This window comes from Falco naumanni, chromosome 7, assembly GCF_017639655.2.
Source record: "Falco naumanni isolate bFalNau1 chromosome 7, bFalNau1.pat, whole genome shotgun sequence".
NCBI classification, from domain to species: domain Eukaryota; kingdom Metazoa; phylum Chordata; class Aves; order Falconiformes; family Falconidae; genus Falco; species Falco naumanni.
Window position 1 is genome coordinate 15,382,916 of NC_054060.1, and position 18,213 is coordinate 15,401,128.

The following is an 18,213-nucleotide window of genomic DNA, read 5'->3' on the forward strand; positions in this document are numbered from 1 at the left end:
ACACATTCACCATTCATAAGCATGTCTTTTGTTCTTCACCTTTTCTCTCCAGCCTGTCACTAGACACAGTAGAAATGAGATCCTCCTCTAAAGAGGCAGATACCACCTGATTCCTAAAATATGTTTTTGCAATGATAAGTTTCTAGTGAGTTGTTTATTGCAGTATTTCTTTGCTATTAACCCTTTCTTATCTACCATTCCACTATTCCTCAAATGTAAGCAACATGAAGTGCCTTTGGAGTTTGCAACAAATATTTATTTAACAAAATGGATGCCACCAACATATCTCCAAAATGCAGGTATGTATAACAAATGTGACAACAGTTGGTTTCCAAAATGAAATCAACATCAAATTTAAGGCAGGATATTCTGTGAGTTTTCATGCAAGAGCATATTCAAATGTTCCTTTATCCAACCCCTCAACTTCATCTTCCCACGTAGAAGAGGGCATACTACTGTAGGGGTCTAGCAAGATTTTGAAGCATCTGATAATTAGAAGTCCCAAGAAAACACACAAAATCCCCACAAAAGCAAAGCCAGTTTTTTGCTCTAAAGTCAGAGGAAAGGCAGACATTTCATTGACACTCATGCTGGCTGAAGTGTTGCTGCAGTAATTACTGCTCATCATTGGGCATCACATCCTGGTGACTCTGCGGGATTTTCACCTCTATTGCTTCTTTGCCTGCATAGAAAAGTAGAATCAGTGTGGTTAGGTCTCAATGGGATGTGTATCTCTGAGCTGGAGCGTATGAACATTTGGAAATGAAATCCAGCTTGGATTTTAGTAGTGTCCTGTTGTTTTCCCCCATTTAAATTAATGTGATAAAATTACAGCTTTTAGCCTCTATATACCATCCACTTATGGCCTCTGTTATGAGACAGCAAGCTCAGGATATTCTGGCTCCCTGTCTCCTCAAAACACAGCAATTTCAGCACATAGCTGTTGCAAAGAGTGTTTTGTCAGACTGGGCACAACCCTACAGATTCTGATTTGGCAATACTCACCAAACAGCTTTACACCTCAGTCCTTAAACCTGTTAAATTTGCATTGACCTTGAAAGGAATTTCAGCCAAATAATGTGGATTTTGCTCATGAAATTTAGCTTATAAATAAATCCATCCAACTTGTAAAATAAAACACTGTGTGTGCAATTTTAGTGAAATCTTGGGCTCCATTTTCAGAAAAATGCTGTGTGCATTTTGAGCTTGTAAGAAAGCGAGCATATTGGTAAAATTGCCCCTTCACCTTCCTCTTTACATATCCACTTTTCTCTATGAGGAAAGATTGGTGAGAGAAGAAATAACAGCAGTAAATTCCCTTCTCCTAAATCTTGCTCTCGTTGCCGCCTTCTCTTGGTCTTCCCCATTGAATACATAGATATTCTGCCATTTTTACAGGCACAGTAAACACCAGGTCTGAACATGCTCCTCGTGGAGCTCAGGGAGCTGACCTCAGTGTGTGTCCTATGGAGGCAGGATGCTTGAGCATCTCCACCCCACCATTGCCACCAGTAGAGCTCTGTGTGTTTCTAGCCAGGAGTGACTTTTATTTTTAAGGAGACCTTATGCATAGCTTTTAGTTAGGGGTGGGAATCGTTTTGCTTTATTTTAGGTTTTCCATCAGATATTGAAATCACATTTTTCTTCTGTCTCTATAGACAGTAGGAGAATTGGAAAGACTGGGACATCAGAAGTGCCAAAGGACAAAGGCATTTTCATTCAAAGGTTGGAGCCAGAGGGTTTCTGGCTGTTGTTAGCACCTATTTAACTATCTGCGCCTCAGGGGAAAACTCTTTTCGTTAACAATTCAACCATCTTTCCCCCCAGGGAATTCCCAGTATCCATTTATTTCTTGGCAGAGTAATTAGGCCACTCAGAGCTCCGTGCTGCCATGGCTACACTGCTTCAGGTACCTGCGCTGCTAGCCAGTGTAGAGGGAGAGCCGGTTCCTCTACTCTGTACTGCAGTCATGGCTGAAAGTAGCCGTATCCTGAGTCAGCCTACAATTAATAAAAACAGAAGTAAAAATAAGAGTTGGTATTCCTCAGAAGACAGAAATGGACAGAACTTTTATTTTATTTGGTGTCTCCTTTCTCACTTCAGAATTTTTGGGATTTTTGAATATTATCCCAAAGAATGAAAATTTTAAAACAAAGATTAAAAGGGCAAGGCACAAGTCTTTTTCTTTTTGTAGTAACCCTCAATATAGTAGGTATGAAATAATATGGTTTCCTATGACAGTCTTTACAGATTTGTCAGATTGTAAGAACCAAGATTCTGTTTATTCTATAGAGCTGTGTATAAGATCCTTCCTTGTTTTGAATGATACTCTGCTCTTTGGGTCATGCTGTTTTAATTCCTGTTAAGCTGGAGAAAAGATCCAGATATAGCCTATGGGAATTAGAAGTAATGTCAACAACAATAAGTATTTATTTTCTGAAAATATATCATAGGTAAAGCCCACCTGCTGTACGGATTTTCATTGGGCATACTTCCAATTTTTCTATTGTTTGACCTTCTGTAGGAAAAAAAAATCACAGAAAGTTCAATATCACAAATTTACATCACAAATCAGTTGATTTGAACAAAAGCCAGTCAAAGAAAAAAATTACCTTCCGAAAGACCTAGGAGACTGGGTTATAAAAATCAAATGAAACGCTTATATGGGAAAATTATATGTAGACCCTACCTGGGAAAGCCAGACCCAAAAAAACCAATTGCTATCTTGAAAGACATGGAGAGAAATCTTAGGGATAAGACTGCCCATGGAGAACCCTGCATTTGAGCTGAGCCCATAGGTGACATTTCTTCACCATAGTCACGTTCCAAGAATATGACTTCCAATCTTACTGATTTTGCAGGTTACACGCTGGAATTAGTGGGGTTCATTTGTACATTATATGCTTGTCGGGAGACGTTATGGGACAGATCTCTGTGCAAAGCTTGACGGATGCTGAAACATGGAGTGGTAAGAAATGGATATCTTAGTCTTATATGGCAAGAGTTTGGCTGAAACAGCTGCATGAGAAAACAGTGGGCATTTTGCTTGGGGTGAGAACTGGTCCTGGGAAACTCTAATATCTAGCTTTGTGTTCTCTTCCTTGTCCTGAATTTCAGAAATTGTAATTGAAGCCTTAAAGTTCACAGAACATTTTGCTCTAATTATGTATCCCCAAAACTGTTGTACCAAGACTGACCTTGAGCGCCTTTTGGTTGTTTTCACATTTTTGTGCTGCATACAGGTTAGATGTTCTCTCCCAGTTAGTCAGATACCCTTTCATTTGCTGCAGTGTATGTATCAAGTTGTGAGTCAGAAGACTCTGAATACTAACTAACGTGGCCTGGATCCAAAAATCCTTGAAGATAACCTTTAGGGCAGTATGATGGTGACAGGCATTATATCAGTTAGAATCTGCAGAGTCATTTTGTAAGGGCTGGCCTCAGACTGATCTATCTTGACTTTTTTTATAGGTCAGGACTTTACTCATCCTTTGATTCACTGCCTATATAAAAACACTGGCATAAAAAAAGGCTCCTTAACATCCTGCTGTGAAATAAAAGGCCATTGGAGGCTCTTGTGAGGCCAGAAGAAACTATCAGAGTCCTAGAGAAAACAGGAATGTGGAAAATGGCTTAGCATGTAAACCCCTGTATGAGCTAAGGGCGCTGCCTGCACCTATGGAGGGTGGAGGAGCACCATGGGCACCAAGTATTGTGAGGCAGCTGGAAGAAAGACGTTGAAATTTTTTTCTAGCAGCATCACCAGCCCAACTCTGCCAGTGTTTGGTGTGGACCGAAGTTCTCAGCTCTTTAGTGGTTTGGGCATCACTTTTTTGAGACCTAGCCTTCACCCTCATGTTTTCAGAGATACCGAGCAGAAAGTAGCCAGTTAAGTGTTAAATAAAAACTTGCTCAACAATCTTCCTTGAATTTTGGGGTTCAGTCCTTCCCTCACAGAACTCCTTATAAATTTATTTATTTATTCATTCATTGTAATGGCTCAGTACCGGAAATTAGTACCTTTAATGTCTGCTCGAGCTAGGAGCATTCATCCTCCTGGCACGATTGAGCCTCAGGTGCCTGAAAACTCACTTCATAAACGGTAGCGCGTAACAAAATGGACCAAATCAGTTGCCATCTGTTCTCCCCTTGGATGTCTGCAGCCCAGCTGCTGGTTCATGGATCTGGTCATTCTGAAGGTACTTCAAATAGCTTCCGTCCAGGGCTTGCATTTGAGTGACAGCAAACCTGACTTGAAAAGGTGTTGGTGTGGTTAGGGACACAAACAGGCATCCTCTGGGACTTTCAGAAGCAACTTATTTGCACTTAACTATCTGCTCAAGGAAACCGAACTGTATTCCAGTAATGCTATTACAGGAATTTGGCTTAGGAGGTGGTAGGGTGAAAGGATTAGCAATGGAGAAGACCTAATGAAATAGAAATCAGCATGAATTTGGAATTCTCAGAAGGGTCTGAGCTATGTGAGTTAACAACACATGGTCAGAAATGCTGCAGAAACAGCTCTGTGACCACACAGCCAACCTGTCACGGCGGTGTGCACATTGCATGCCTGTATTCTCTAAACTGCTGGGGAGAAAACCGTCCGTCAGAGCAAGGTTTCTAAGCCAGCACCCAGGGAGGTGTAAGGTAGGAAGGCCAGGGCATGGCTGCCCAGCCAAGGCAGCCACGGCTGACTGTTCTGCCAGGGGAGCAGAGCCCACCACAACAGGCAGTGGTTTTGCAGCGCAGTAACTCAGGGTGCAGGTGACACTTTCTGACATAACTGGCATTCCCCTGCAAAGCAGCAGCAGCCGGGCAGTGCCACTTCCACAATTCAGATAAGCAATGAATTGCAGAAATGAGATTTTATTCTTAGGAAATACACAAGCCTGGAGTCTCCACTGGACAAGAGCTCCCGTGCTGTGAATTCGTATATGCGGTCTGTTATTTGTGTAATCTATATAGGGAGGCAGGAACACAAGCCGCTCGCTAGCATCACCCTTAACTTGCGAGCGCGGGGCGCGGTGCCCGCTTCCCCGGGGATGGGGCTGCGAGAGGCAGCACCTGCAGCGCAATTGTTGCTGCGGGGCCGCACGCACCGCCTCCGCCTGCCGCGGCCCCCGGGGGGCAGCTCCGCGCCCTCGCCCTCCGCAGCCCCCTGCCGCCGCCGCCCCCTCCCCCCCCCCCCCCGCTGCCCCTGGCCCGCAGGGAGGTGCGGGCCGGGCCGGGCGGTGCCGCAAGGGCAGCGCCGCCCCCCGCCCCCGCCGCCCGCGCCGCGCTACGCACCCTTCTCCTGCGCGGCCGCGCTGCCCATGGTGGCGGAGCGCGGGGCGTTGCGCGGCTCCGGGCCCGCCGCGGCGGCTCCGGGCCCCGGGAACGGGGGCGGCTCGCCCGAGCTCCCCTCGCCGCCCGGCGCTGCCACCCTGCCGGGAGATGCTCGAGCCGCCCTAATTAAAAAATTAAACACGGCCGCTGCTGCCGCCGCCCCCGCCTCCTCCCCGCCCGCCCCCTTCCATCGCCGTTCAGCCGCGCTCCCCTCCAGCCCCGCTCCGCACGGATTAAACCGGGGAGCGAGCGTGGAAACTTCCTGCAAAACGCTACGTGCCGCGCATCGGTAAGGGCCAGCCCGGGACGCTGCGGGAGCAGCCCCCCGCCCCCCAGCTGGGCCGCAGGGCCGGGTGGTCGTCGCCGTGCCGGGGGCCGGGCTGCCGCCCCCCAGCCCCGGAGCCTCGCCGCCGGTGCGCAGCGGGACCTGTGGAGCCGCGCTGGGGAAGCGGCGCCGTTTGCTCGCCCCGGCGCAGCCCCCGCGCAGGGTGAGCGGGGCTGTGTGCGCAGTCGCCCAGCTCTGTTGCCCGGGCTGCACCGGCGGGGCGAGCAGTCGCCCGTGTCCTTGGTGCTAACGGCGAGTAAAGCCTATAACATGCGGTGACGTATGGCTGGGAGCCAGGGCCGGTGCACAAGCCCATAGCCTTTATAGCCCTCCTTTAGCTGCTGCTGGGCGTGTACCAGAGAGGCTTCCATTTGCCACGACAGCAGGTGTTGAAGGTGGATAAGGCAAGAGGAATTCTTTTCCCAAAGCTGGATCTGGTATTGCACTAATAAACAGCAAATGTGTTTTAAATGATAGCGATGCTTTATTTGTACGCCACCCTGTAGGGATGCACATGGGGCAGAAGAACGGGACTGGCTCATAGTGCTGCACATCACGGGAGTTTTGAGGCTACGGTAGAGCTACTAGTAGAAAATAATTTTAAACCTCCACGTGTTCTTTGCTATATACAATAGCACTACGATAGGTCAAACCTTTTCCTTCCTAATACGAGCCGGGAAAAGGGGTTTGCATCGCCTGCCCTTCTAATGCCTAATTCTTCTGCTGTGTCTGCAGTGGGCTTCTAAGCACTGGGTAGTCTCAAAAAAATGCTTTCTCCTGCTAGTAGAACTAATGGTTAAATTGATGGTTAACTAGGCACTCGCTGATGGTCATTAGTTTGATCTTCTAACGTTGCATCATCAGTCATGTGGTAAGCAATGTCTGTTGCTGAAATTAAGTCAAGCTAATTTTTGAAGTGCCTCTCATATTTAAAAGATCCATGAAGAGTTTATAAATAGATTGTTTTAAATAGTGTAAGATTGTGCTTTCAGAATATGTATATAAGGAGCCTCTTCTGCTCCTAAGGAGCTCCAGTTTTCTTTTTTAGCTCTGTCCCTGGCTGACTTGGGGCCCGATGAAGGTCTCTTGCTAGAGGAAAGCAACTATGGTTTGGGATTTGGGGATTAGCAAGTACACAAGGGCTCAGAATTTCATGGTACTCCCTCAGCCTAGCACAACTGTTTTGGGAGAATGACATAAGTCTAGGCTTTTCCAGTAATTGCTGAGCATTGCTGTACATGGAGAACCTTACTGTAAGTAGGGTTTGGGAGTAGCCAGGACCACTATGTCTGCTCTGGCTGGGTATGAGGGGCAATACTGATAGGAGAAATACATAACCTCTGAGTGGGTGCGTCTTGCCCCTTCTGTCAGATTTTGGGCACAGATGCTGGGTCTTTCACTACCATCTTTCCTCAAAAGGTTTACTTGTGGGATCTTCCTCCCTGCTGATATATCATCCTTTTTTCTTGTTATTCTTGTAGAACTGAATGTTAGTTTTTAACTATGAAGCAATTACCCGTCTTGTACTGTGGCGTGGCAGAGGTTGCTGAAATCATGTGATTATTTCTAGGAATCTGACACTTATGTCCTATTTTAAAGATTTTACTGTGGTTTTATGTGTTGGAGATGCACTTTTCATGGAAATGAAACTGGAAAAGAAACTGGCAGCCAGCAAGAGGGAATGAATCTCCTTCTTCAGCTCCCAGTTGTCAGCAGAAAAATAACACTGTTTCTGTTCAAGATGTTATATTTTAAAATGGAAAAGTGATGGAATGACATAATCTTTTCCTGTGTTTCATTGCTTTTTCGCTTGAAAGTCACTAGTTTTGCTTTTGCACAGTAACCGTGATTTTTTTGTAAGGCAACTGTGATAGTGTATGTGTCCATTCTGGATACATGGTAAAGTGGTACATTCACCACTCTTCACTTTCTGTTTCTTTCTCAGGCTCCATCTTTGTATTCAACAGAACAATAACTATTACTTCCATCTCACTTCAATCATATTTGCTGTTGATTTGATCCTTATTTCAGGGAGTGTTGTGTTTCTTCAAAGGAGAGTCCTTGTAGCAATAGAGATCTTACAATCATCTAGTAATTTGGTGTGTTGACCTTCCAAATTCAACTGATCTAATTTAAGATTGGGCGAGGCACTTAAAGCCAAGTGGGTGCCGGTGAGGGAAAGGCAACAGGGAACTCTTAGCTAGTTAATACTTTTTCATGTTTAGGGATCATTTGAGTGGTGTAAGTGTCGAGAAAATGTAACTATTTTGAGGGATAACTAACTCCATTGTAAGTTGCTTTTCAGTTTAGCTTTGAACAGCTCTTTGAGTGTTCCTTCATAAGCAAACAATCTCTCCCTTCAGTTGCTAGAAATTTAAAATGGGATGATGAAGGCAGAGTCAGAGAAGAATATTGTGCACAGGAGAAACAGGTCAAGTTCAAACTCCCCTCCTAAGCAAATTTAAGCAAGTTCATGAGAATATGCATCATCAGAAGGCAACAGTATATGGGGGAGGTAACAGCAGTAATAGCGGGGCACAGTAAAAAAGGGAGGATTATGTATTAAGTATTGATCAGAATTGCAAGTGGAAATTGTTTTATGTAATTTAATTCAGGGTATTTAACATTTTAAAAAGGAAAAGAACCCTCTGTTCTGCCATGTGTTTTACTGTAGTCTTAAAAGATCTGAATCTCTATTTGTGCTTGTCCAAAGGTTATGCTTTTACTAGGTACTGACTTCACCAGTGGTTTAAATGTGTGATCTACAGCCCTGGGTGTACTCCTCTGACGACTGCCAGGAATGAGGCAGAAAAACAAGTTCTACAAAGCAGTCTCCCCATGTTAAATATCTGAACAGGCCTGCTCTTCAAGTAGGAGAAGCCTAGGGACTCAGAAACTGAAGAAGGTTGGAAATCACGGCTTTTAAGTCCAGCAGGCATCATCAGCCTTAGTGCTGGGCAAGGTGGAAGAATGCATGCGTACAGTGCAAACCAACAGTGCCACCTGGTGTGAGTGGGACAGGAGAGTTGGTCCATGAGGAGGGCAAATGTCCCCAAGTGTGTCCTCAGCTCCTCCACCTGAGGGCTGGGGCAAGCCCCTGGCCAACAGGGAGCGGGCAGAGGGCTTCTGAGGCCTTGGGAGGGATGGGGTCTCTTTAGACCTGTAGGAAGTAGGCGTTTACTGCCTCACCCTGCAAGGAGGAGATGGTAGGTGTGTTAGGGGCACTCTGTCATTAGGGACCACGTGTTGTGGAAGGAAGGACCAAAATGCAAGCAAGTTGCTCAGTTGTTGGGGTTGGTTTTGTTTTATAACTTTAGCAGCTAGAGTAGTGATTTGGGGGAAAAGAGGGTGATGTGAATTGTTTCAATATAGGACCAGTAAAAGTGCTACCGAAAGTCTGGTGTTGTGCAGCCTTTTGGGGTGAAAAATAATGTGATTAAGTTTTAGGCTCTTAAGCTGTGGTCAAGGGTTGCATAACACACACAAAAAATATTGATGAGAATTAGGGAGATTTAAGCTTTCAGCGGGGGAAAAAAGAGGTTAGATCCCTGCAGATCAAGTAGAGCAGGTCTCCCGTGTGACCAATCCCATATTGTGGCTATAGGATGCCGCAGTTTTCCTGGTTATAAAAATGCAACATGCAGAACAAAAGCCTCAACACCCAGTTTCATTGGTGTAGCAGGCATCTGTACAGTCTTCTACTGTGTGTGTGTGCGTGTGTGTATCTGAGCCAGCTAGTGCTGTTGAAGACTTATGTGGGATGAGGGAGGGAAAACAAGACAGAGAAGGCAAACTGGAAAGGTGTCGAAAGGACATGGAATTGACGGAAGAAGCAATCAGCACCGCAGCTGCAGGTGTGAAGGTCTGTGCACTAGGTGGGCTCTGGCTGCGAAATGGCTGTGCACTGCTGCAGTGAGTCTGGAAGATACCTGCTGGCAGACAGGCTGTTGAATTTGGTAGTTTACCCTTTTGAAGTGTAAAATGTTTTGTTTTCCGAATTTAAAAACAACAACAACATATTTCTCAGACTGGAATGATAATGTTTAATTGCAAAGAGAGTGTTTGGGGAAGATAATACTTGCTTTACTTCAGGTCCATTATAACTATGCAAAAGAGAGTGTCAGTTGCACAGTAGGGTTAATTTTTTTAAGCACCAAGTAAAGCAGCGTAGGTTGGGTGCAGCCTTAGGCAACGCAGCCTGGTTTGGAAATACTTGTAGCTATGCAAAAAGTAATCTTTACATGAGCTACAGAAGTCAAATGATTTAGAAAGCAAATCCATTGTTAAAGTAACCCTTCTCCAGCTGTACTTGGGGCTTTCAGAAGAAAGGACATGGTCTAGAAAATACTAATCACATTTAGGTGCCGTAGCAAACAAAATAAGAAAAAAATACGTGCAACACATTCACCATGCAGGCATTGTGTAAATGAGAGCAATGTTTGAATGAAAACAGTCATATGCAAAAAAAGTCAATGGATTTAAAACGGTATGAGGCTCAGAAGTCCCATTCTCTCAAGTTCCACACAAACAGACTTTCAGGAAGATACAAGGTTTCACAAGACCCACCTGATGAAGGTGTTGATGAACTGCTTTTGATCATGACTTAACTGGAAACAAAGATAACAACAATAATGAGATAAACCAAAGACCAATTAAAATGATCCTTTCTAAAAGGATGGTGATACATATTTGGTCATTAGCAAATTGAGAGTGATGACTTGTCAGTGATGACTTAAGATTTGAATTTACTGGTGAATTACTGTGTTGAAAAGAATGCTGATACTTAGAACACATGTAGTTATTTTAGCTCTGTAACTACTATTTGTGCAAGAGACCTCCAAGAGTAGTTCCTTTACAGATGCTTATATTTACATATATATGCAAGAGCACTAATAATATTCCATAATCCTAAACTCCCTGTGTAAATAGTGCTGTCAACTCTCTGCTTGTCAAGAATATACAGCCATAATGCCATAGACCCTACCCACAACAGAGAAACACTATTTACATTAGGAGGAATTTGTTAGGACAGCAGATCAAGAACACTTTTAACAGTTTTGTACTACATAAGGAGTCCCCTTGTGACATGAACATTTGTCAGAGGCTGCATTGGTCTCCTATAAGGACATGAACAGAGGTAGAAGAGATGTTGGAAGCCCATTTATTAGAAGATAATTTTAAATTTTTCTCAGGAGGGATTGGTAGCGTGTAACAAAGGAGAATTTCTCAGCACAAATACAAGCATAGAAAGATACTGCTTTTTGTTTTTTTCACTTACTATGCCAAGTAGATTTTTTAATGTTTATTTTTGTTTTATACACAGAAATTTTCCTAGGGAAAAACTTGAACTTCTTTCAACACAGTTTTGTAGACTAAAGAAATCCCACATTTTAATCCCAGTTTACCCCTGTCAGCTCCCTAACAGCTCTTTGTGGTGGTGTTCTCCTGTTGTCTGTAAAATGCGAGTCCGTTCCTGATGTGCAATGAACCGATCTTGCACACCGAGATGAGATGCTGTTTTATTACAGAGTTGTGCAAGTCTGGACGCTAGCAAACGGAGCTGGTATACTGCAGTACAAGTTACAAACTTTATATACAAAATCTTATCGCACTTTCCCTACCCAGAGGGCAGGTCCATGTAGATTATTTGCTATACATTTGCATATCCATTACCCGACTTCCCTTACTACTACACATGCTCTCTGAGGAAAGGTCTTTCAGTGGGCCTGGGTGTTTCTCTTAGGGCTTGTGATTTTTAGTGTTATAATGAGGATAGTTCTCTTCTAGGGCAAGGCTGAAGACCACAAGTTAACTAACCAGTTTAACGTAAACAAGGTATTTAAGTATACATGGCTTGCATCGTGAAGATAGGATATTCTTTGTTTTGTCTCTCCCAGAGCTGACTCCCTTGATTAGGAGTCCCTTCATTCATCTTTCCTGGCAACTCTAGAGGGTCAGCTTGACCTAAACTCTGTGCGCATATAGTTAAGCACTAAATGAGAGTTCAAGAATCCAGGAGTTTTAGACGACACTCCCATGTTTATTATTGTTCTTTGGAGAACAGAAATTATGTGTGAGACTTCTAGAAAAGGATGTAAGACTCCGATAGAATCCTGAAAGAGGCAACCGAGGTAAACAGAACGCTGTAAATAGGAGCCGCAGTGTGAGGGGGCTAGGGCAAAGCCAGTTAGTTGCACAACTCCAGGCTTTAGGCTAAACTATGCTACTATGCAACTCCAGTACAAAACACCTCTACATTTACAGATGTATATCACTGTATGAATTGTACAGTTATCAGTATTTATTACAAAACACATTGAGTGACAAGTAATTTTACTGGTAATTTTACTGGTACAAAACTGTGTGTATGCTAGGCTGTGATGGGTTGACCTTGGCCGGACAGCAAGTGCCCACCACCATGCTGCTCTATTGCTCCCCTCCTCAGCAGGACAGGGATGGGAAAAGACCCTCCTGGGTCAAGATAAAGGCAGTTTAATAAAGCAAAAGCAAAGGCCATGTGTGGAAGCAAAGGAAAACAAAAGATGTTATTCTCTACTTCCCATCAGCAGGCAATGTCTGGCCACTTTCTGGGAAGCAGGGCTTCAGCACATGTAGTGGTTGCTTTGGAAGACAAATGTTGTAAATAACAAGTGCTCCCTCTTCCTCCTCCTTTCTCTTAGCTTTTATGTCTGAGCAGACGTCATGTGGTATGGAATATCCCCTTGGTCAGCGTGGGTCAGCTGTCCTGGCTGTGTCCCCTCCCAAGATCCTGTCCACCCGCAGCCTATTTGGGGGTGGGTGGGTGGTGGTGGTGTGACACTGGAGAGATGCTGCGTGAGGTCCACTCAGCAGCAGCCAACACACTGGTGTGCTATCACCACCCTTCTAGCTACCAATACAAAGCACAGGGCTATGAGGGCTGCTGTGAGGAAAATTAGCACCATCACAGCCAGACCCAATATGTGGGCCAAAAAGGCAAACAAACTTGAGGAGGTAGCACTTGAAATAGCCAGTGGATTATTCAGAACAAGTAGGCAAGCTGTGTGTAAGGAAGCCAATAATTCTTCCTGTTACTAGCGTCCACCAGCCCATGGGTGTAGGAATTCAGTATCAGCTGCTTGGTGCCATAATATTGGGTTAGAGAGTATAGGATTCCAACACTTGAACTGCTCTGTGCAAAGCACAATCAGAGGTCTGATAACAGAGTTTATCATACCTGAATGTATGAATTACCCCCTTTCCTCCCATAGAAGTGAGAGCTGTAAAACATAATGACACCAATTTCAAGTAAACATTAACTATTTCAGTGATGATTATTATCACAAATACCAAGTTATTTATCTAATTATGGTTAATGTGTGAATAGAATTACACCTCTTACCAGACCTCTAGACATGCCTTTCTAGCTTCATCTGGGATGTAGGTTAATAGGTTATTAGGTTGTTTCATAGTATCTTTGAGCTTTCTCCAAAATCTCAGGTGTTACCAACAACTGGTATGACAGTCATGAGGACACACAGACAAAGAGTCCCAGCAGCTCCTAAGAAGTTTACTTCCAAAACCCACAGTTGTCCAGGTCAGTGATTCTTAACCATCTCTTGTCAGAAACACACTCCAATAGAGGTGTGGGTTCTTCTTACTGCTTAACTTTTCTTAACCTTCATTTATGGTTTTCTTAAAAGAAGTGCATGGATTCCTGTGGGTCAGCAACCAGAAGCCACTGACCCAAATTTACTGCAGAGGACTGAATGGTTTTCCTTATATCAGAAGGAGTACAAATACAAAGAAATACTTTGGTACTTGTGGTTAGTGAAGTGATTAAACTCTGTCCAAATGATAGAAATTCTTTTCTTCTTTTAAAAATGCTTACAACTTATTTTTCCCCCCAAGTGACAGAGAGAAATTGGAATTGAAGAATCTAAGGGAAGCTCAGGGGACTATGTCACAGATTCTACCTCGTAAGTAAATGAACATCTTCTGGGATGAGTGACAGAGAATGCAAGCTGTTTAGCAGTGTGTACATGGCATGGACCTATGTACTTTTGAAATTTTTTAGCAGAATTACAACTATTCATATTTAATTGTTATTTCTATTTAAGAATAAGACAAATATCCATCTAGAAGCTTCCAGTGCTCTAACTATAATTGAACTTGCAGCTTAACTTGCCCAGTAGCTCTGAATGTTTATAAATAATGAGACATCTGCAGTTGGAGGAGAATTTAGGTGCAAGCTGATAGCTTTTTAGCCAATACTAGCAGAGTGTCCCAGCAACCCGTAGCAGGCTAGGTAGAAGGGTTGGGCCTATATTTGGTCTGCGAGCTGTGCCAAAACACAGGGTTGAAGGGTGATTTGGATCCACAGAATTCAAATCTTCATTTCCTCATGAACGTGGGGATCTTCTTAGTGCTGGAAGTACCAAAATATTTGGAAAAAAAAGGCCATACAACATCATATAGGCAGCAGGAGGATGTAGCTTGTGACTAGACTGATTTTTGAAGGAACAAGGAAACTATAAACGTAGGGAAAAGGCAAGGCAAATGTAATTTTAAAAGATCATGGCTTTGATTCATTGGGTATTCCTAGCGTAAAATTTGAGCAATTAAAAGTTACAGTCTGTTTTCTGAAGCAGAGAGAAGTCGGTGACAGCGGTGACTGGCTTTAGGATCAGTCAGCACCACGCTTCCCAGTGAAGTGAAGGGTGAAGCCGCTATTTGCTGGGGTGGACAGTGCTACTGGAAACGAGAAGGCGAAGCGCTGAGCTTGTGCCATGGCGTATTTGTCGTTAGCACCCTCCACTTTGCAGACCCCCCAGCCTCACCGACCTGGCTGCGGTGAGGGGCCTGCGCTGGCGTCCCGGGGCTGTCCCCTGCAGGTGCGCGGGGCGGGGACCACCGGTCGCCGCGGGGGTGGCGGGGCCGGCAGCCGGGGGACTGCGCACGGCGGGGGCGGCCGGCCCGGGCGGGGAGCACAGGCCCGAGCCTCGGGCAGAGCTGCCCGCCGGTGGGCTGCGGCACTGGAAGCGCGGCCGGGCCCGGGCCCGGCGAGCCCCCAGGCGAGCGGCGGGCCGCGCTGTGCCGCTCCTGCGGGAAGGCCGCTCCGCCGCGGCAGCGGGCCGGCCGCGGGCCCCGCAGCCCACCGAGCGTCGCCATGGCAACGCATAAAGCCGCCTCGCGCGCCCCCTCCCCGCCCGCCGCAAGCCCCGTTCTCGCGAGACTTGGGCCGGCCCGGCGCGGCGAGGCCGAGGCGCTCCGGGCCTCTTTTCAAACCCAGCGGTAGCGGGGCCGCGGCCCGGCGACGAAATGGCGGAGAACGACAAGCCGGAGACTGCGGCCGCCGCGCCGCAGTGCGGAGTGGAGGAGGCCGCCCCCGCCAACCCGCCGCCGCCGCCACAACAACAACAACAACAGCAGCAACAGCCGCCGCCGCAACAACAGCCGCTACAACAGCCGCCACAGGATCAGGAGGCGGCGGCAGCAGCGACAGCGGCAGCAGCCGAGAGCGGCGGGGGCAGCGCTAATGGCGTCAAAATGTGTGTGCGGGGCCGGGGGGCGGTGCGGGGGCGCGGGGGGCGCGGGGGGCCCGCCTAGGCCGCGGCGGGGGAAGGCGGCCGGCCCTCTCCTCCCTCACGCCCCGCCGGGCTCCTCCCCCGCCGGGGGACGGGGCGGCCGCGGCCTGAGCGCGGAGCCGCCGCGGGGGGTGGCGGGGGAAACAGCCCCGGCCTCGGGCAGCTCCCGGCGGGCGCACGGAGCGGGCCGTGGCCCGGCCGCGGGGGAAGGCGGACGTTCTCGGTGGAGTGGCGGCCGCTGAGGGCAGGGCGGCTGCGGGCGGGGGGCCCGGGCTGAGGGGCGCTGCTCAGGCCGCCTCGCAGGGCGCGGGGCCGGTGTGGCCTACACCGCGGCTGGCCGGGGTGACGGTGCCGCTGCTTACCGTCGGGTATGTTTTGTAAAGCCGTTGGACTAATCGTGGGAACGGTGAGGCAGCGCTGTAGTGAGCGACTCTTTAAAATCAAGCAAAAAGCCTGCATGCATACGTGTGCAAACTTTTCTTCTGAATTGTAGCATTATCCTACGTGGAATGTGCAGACTGTGCCTTGCCTAGCAGGTCTGAGAGGAACGTAGGGAAAGGGAGCTCGAAATACCAGCTCTAGAACAACACTGCAAATAACTTTTTTCTGTGTTTGGTCGTTCTTGATGTCAGGCTTCAAGGGTTATCGCTCTTCACACAGACTAGGTTTTGGCCTTGTAGCACTAGAATTTCAATATTGCTTCCAATATCGTTTCAGACTTAGAGGAAAAATACACTTATGGTAGACTTACTGTTGCAGAACATCAAAGCTGTTGAGATCTGTGAAGTTTTGACATGTTCTAAGCAGCTCCCGTCTGGTGCTGTTGTGTTTAAATTAAAAAAAAACAACTAAAAAATGCACATGAGATCAAGTTCAGTATAAAGGTGGAGGAATAAAGGCGTACTTCCTGCCTTTACTTGACTTGCTGTGAAATTCAAATAGCTTACAATTTATAAATTTCACATTACCATGAAACAGCAATTTATTTTTCTTTTCCTGAGCCTGGCCCTCAGCTTCCAAACGATGCAAATTATAATTGAGTTTTCGCAGGGAGATTGCAACCCTTTTGCACCTTTGAGGCATATAACTTTTTATTGCCTTTTGGGGTTGCTACTGTTAAAATAATGACTTAATTTCGCTGTATCCCTCCTACTGTCAGTGATTTTGTTCTTTTCCCTCCAAAACCAACCACAAGCAAATGAAAAATCCCAGCCATTCTGGGTGGTAGACATTACAGCTTGAAGTTTGAAAATAATGCAGAGTTCTTGGTAACAGTTACAAATCTTATTCTTTCATATGTAGTTTCCAGTCTTCCCCAAAACATATGTACAACGGATTTAGCTGTCAGTGTGTAGGTGAAATATAATATTTTAAAAAAAGTATTTCAGTAACCATGTTTGCTTAGCACTCACATTAAATTGGAGGGGAGTCCTGGTCTCAACTTGCACAGTTCCCTAAGTTTATGGTACTGAGCTGTGGAACTGTTGTAACAAAGCTAAACTCAGCTGTGTGCTTTGGAGTTGTGTCGTGGACTTCTTGCGTTTCTATCTCTGCTGATCTTACTATTTGTATGGACACTTGTGAGCAGAGGAGTAGAAATCTGTTTTTAAAAAAAACCCAGATTTTAGGGCTTTCATGTTGATTTATCTTGTGCTTATTATTTTTTAGGCTTCTAGTTTTGTATGTGGAAACCTTGTATTTTGTTTCCAAAACTTTATGGAAGTTCAAAGGTGTTATTTTTCAAAAGGTAAAAATTGCTCTTTCTAATCAATGGAGGACATGCTTTTTAAAAAGAAATTAATGTAGGCATGTCTCTTTCAACCCTAGAAATCTGCTAGTGTTTTCACAGGCTAATGTTAATTAAACATATAAAATGATTAGTTCATACAGAAGGTAAAGGGTAGAAATCACTGTTGTTTTTCCCCCAAGAAAATGTCCACTCACGGTTTCTGAGACTGTCTTCCCTGTAGTCTATAGGTGACTAATGTGACATTGCTTTGAATGTGTTATTTGATTAAAATTATTTTTAATATTCAAGGAGAAGGGTAGGAGCTACATCCACAGAAGGATCTATGCCTCCAGCTTGTTTGCTGGCTTGCGTTGGTTTTGACTCATATGAGAGTTTTGCAAGAAGGATTATTTATTTTAATTAATCCTGTATTTTTAGGAGGCTGACTGTGATCCTCAGACCTAGGTGAAGTGTATTCTTGTTTCCCAGATGTAAGTGTTTATGCTCACATCTTCTGTGGTCTCTACTGGTTTGTACAGCCTCTGGATTCTGTATGTGGAGACCTGGCTCTTCCTATGCACCACACTGAGCACCCAGGGGCTGTTTCATAATCCTTTAAGCAGGAAAGAGCTTAAAAGGCTAGAGAGAATCCATTGCTTTAATCCTAAAACTTAAGGAAGAACTCAGATTTTGCTAGGAATCTCATTGGGCAGGAGTTTTGCATTCACAAATGGGACTGGATTGGAAGGAGCTGAACTGACAGGAAAACCTGATACTCTGCTCTTTCCCTCTCCCTCTGGCTCCCTCCAGTTCCCTGCATTGTTCCCTCCATTTCACTTCATTACACAGCCACACAGGAATTGTACTGCCACAACAGACAGGATGGTGTGGCAGAGGGATGATGCAGAGGGAAGCTGGAGGATGCTTGAACCAGATAACTTGTTGCTGACTTCATTTTAAATTTTACAAATATTTAGCCCAGAGGAGTGTCCATGCATTTCTCAGTTGCTAATCCTTTCTTAATCCACTAGTAAATGCAAGGACTGTGAAGTTCATATCATAGGAGTACTTTAAAATTGGGGAAAAAGTCGTGGGAGAAGTATGGATGTATTTGAATTTATTCCTCCCTGAAAAGTGCCCAAGCTTTAGTAGTAATATCTTCAGCTTCGTGAAAGGCAATTTGTATGTGCTTTTGAGTGCCATTTATGTGTCACTTACTGCTTTGTTAATAACTGCAGAGAGCTGAAAATACTCATTGCAATCAAAAT

The 18,213-nt window shown here is 45.5% G+C and overlaps 2 protein-coding genes across 9 annotated transcripts in view; one reads left to right on the forward strand and one right to left on the reverse strand.

Annotated features, from left to right (window-relative positions):
- Positions 1-234: 234 nt before the first annotated feature.
- CTXN2 (cortexin 2) lies at positions 235-6,064 on the reverse strand. 3 transcript variants are annotated; one of them, XM_040601443.1, is made up of 3 exons: positions 5,287-6,064; positions 2,465-2,518; positions 235-682 (listed from the first exon to the last, which is right to left on the reverse strand). In XM_040601443.1, exon 3 carries the CDS (start codon positions 626-628, stop codon positions 380-382), a length of 249 nt encoding a protein of 82 aa, XP_040457377.1. In that variant the 5' UTR covers positions 629-682; positions 2,465-2,518; positions 5,287-6,064; the 3' UTR covers positions 235-379. The 3 variants fall into 3 exon arrangements, with proteins under 3 accessions (XP_040457377.1, XP_040457376.1, XP_040457378.1); XM_040601442.1 differs by lacking the exon at positions 2,465-2,518 and having other exon boundaries at positions 5,287-6,060; XM_040601444.1 differs by lacking the exons at positions 2,465-2,518; positions 5,287-6,064 and adding an exon at positions 4,021-5,141.
- The window catches only part of MYEF2 (myelin expression factor 2), a 32,198-nt gene continuing 15,177 nt past the window's right edge, over positions 1,193-18,213 (forward strand). For 3 of the 6 annotated variants that reach the window (XR_005828956.1, XM_040601434.1, XM_040601435.1), the window contains exon 1: positions 14,860-15,180. Coding sequence is in view for 4 of the 6 variants with exons in the window: in XM_040601434.1 (XP_040457368.1) it covers positions 14,951-15,180 (230 nt within the window). In the remaining 2 variants the exon portion in view is untranslated. Of the gene's footprint in view, positions 1,726-2,861; positions 2,969-14,858; positions 15,181-15,481; positions 15,585-18,213 lie in introns of those variants that run through there. The other 3 variants (XM_040601437.1, XM_040601436.1, XM_040601438.1) reach the window with 3 other exon arrangements.

Excerpts from the sequence above, each read along its gene's own strand:
- CTXN2 (XM_040601443.1), bottom strand. The coding sequence starts at position 628 with ATGATGAGCAGTAATTACTGCAGCAACACTTCAGCCAGCATGAGTGTC.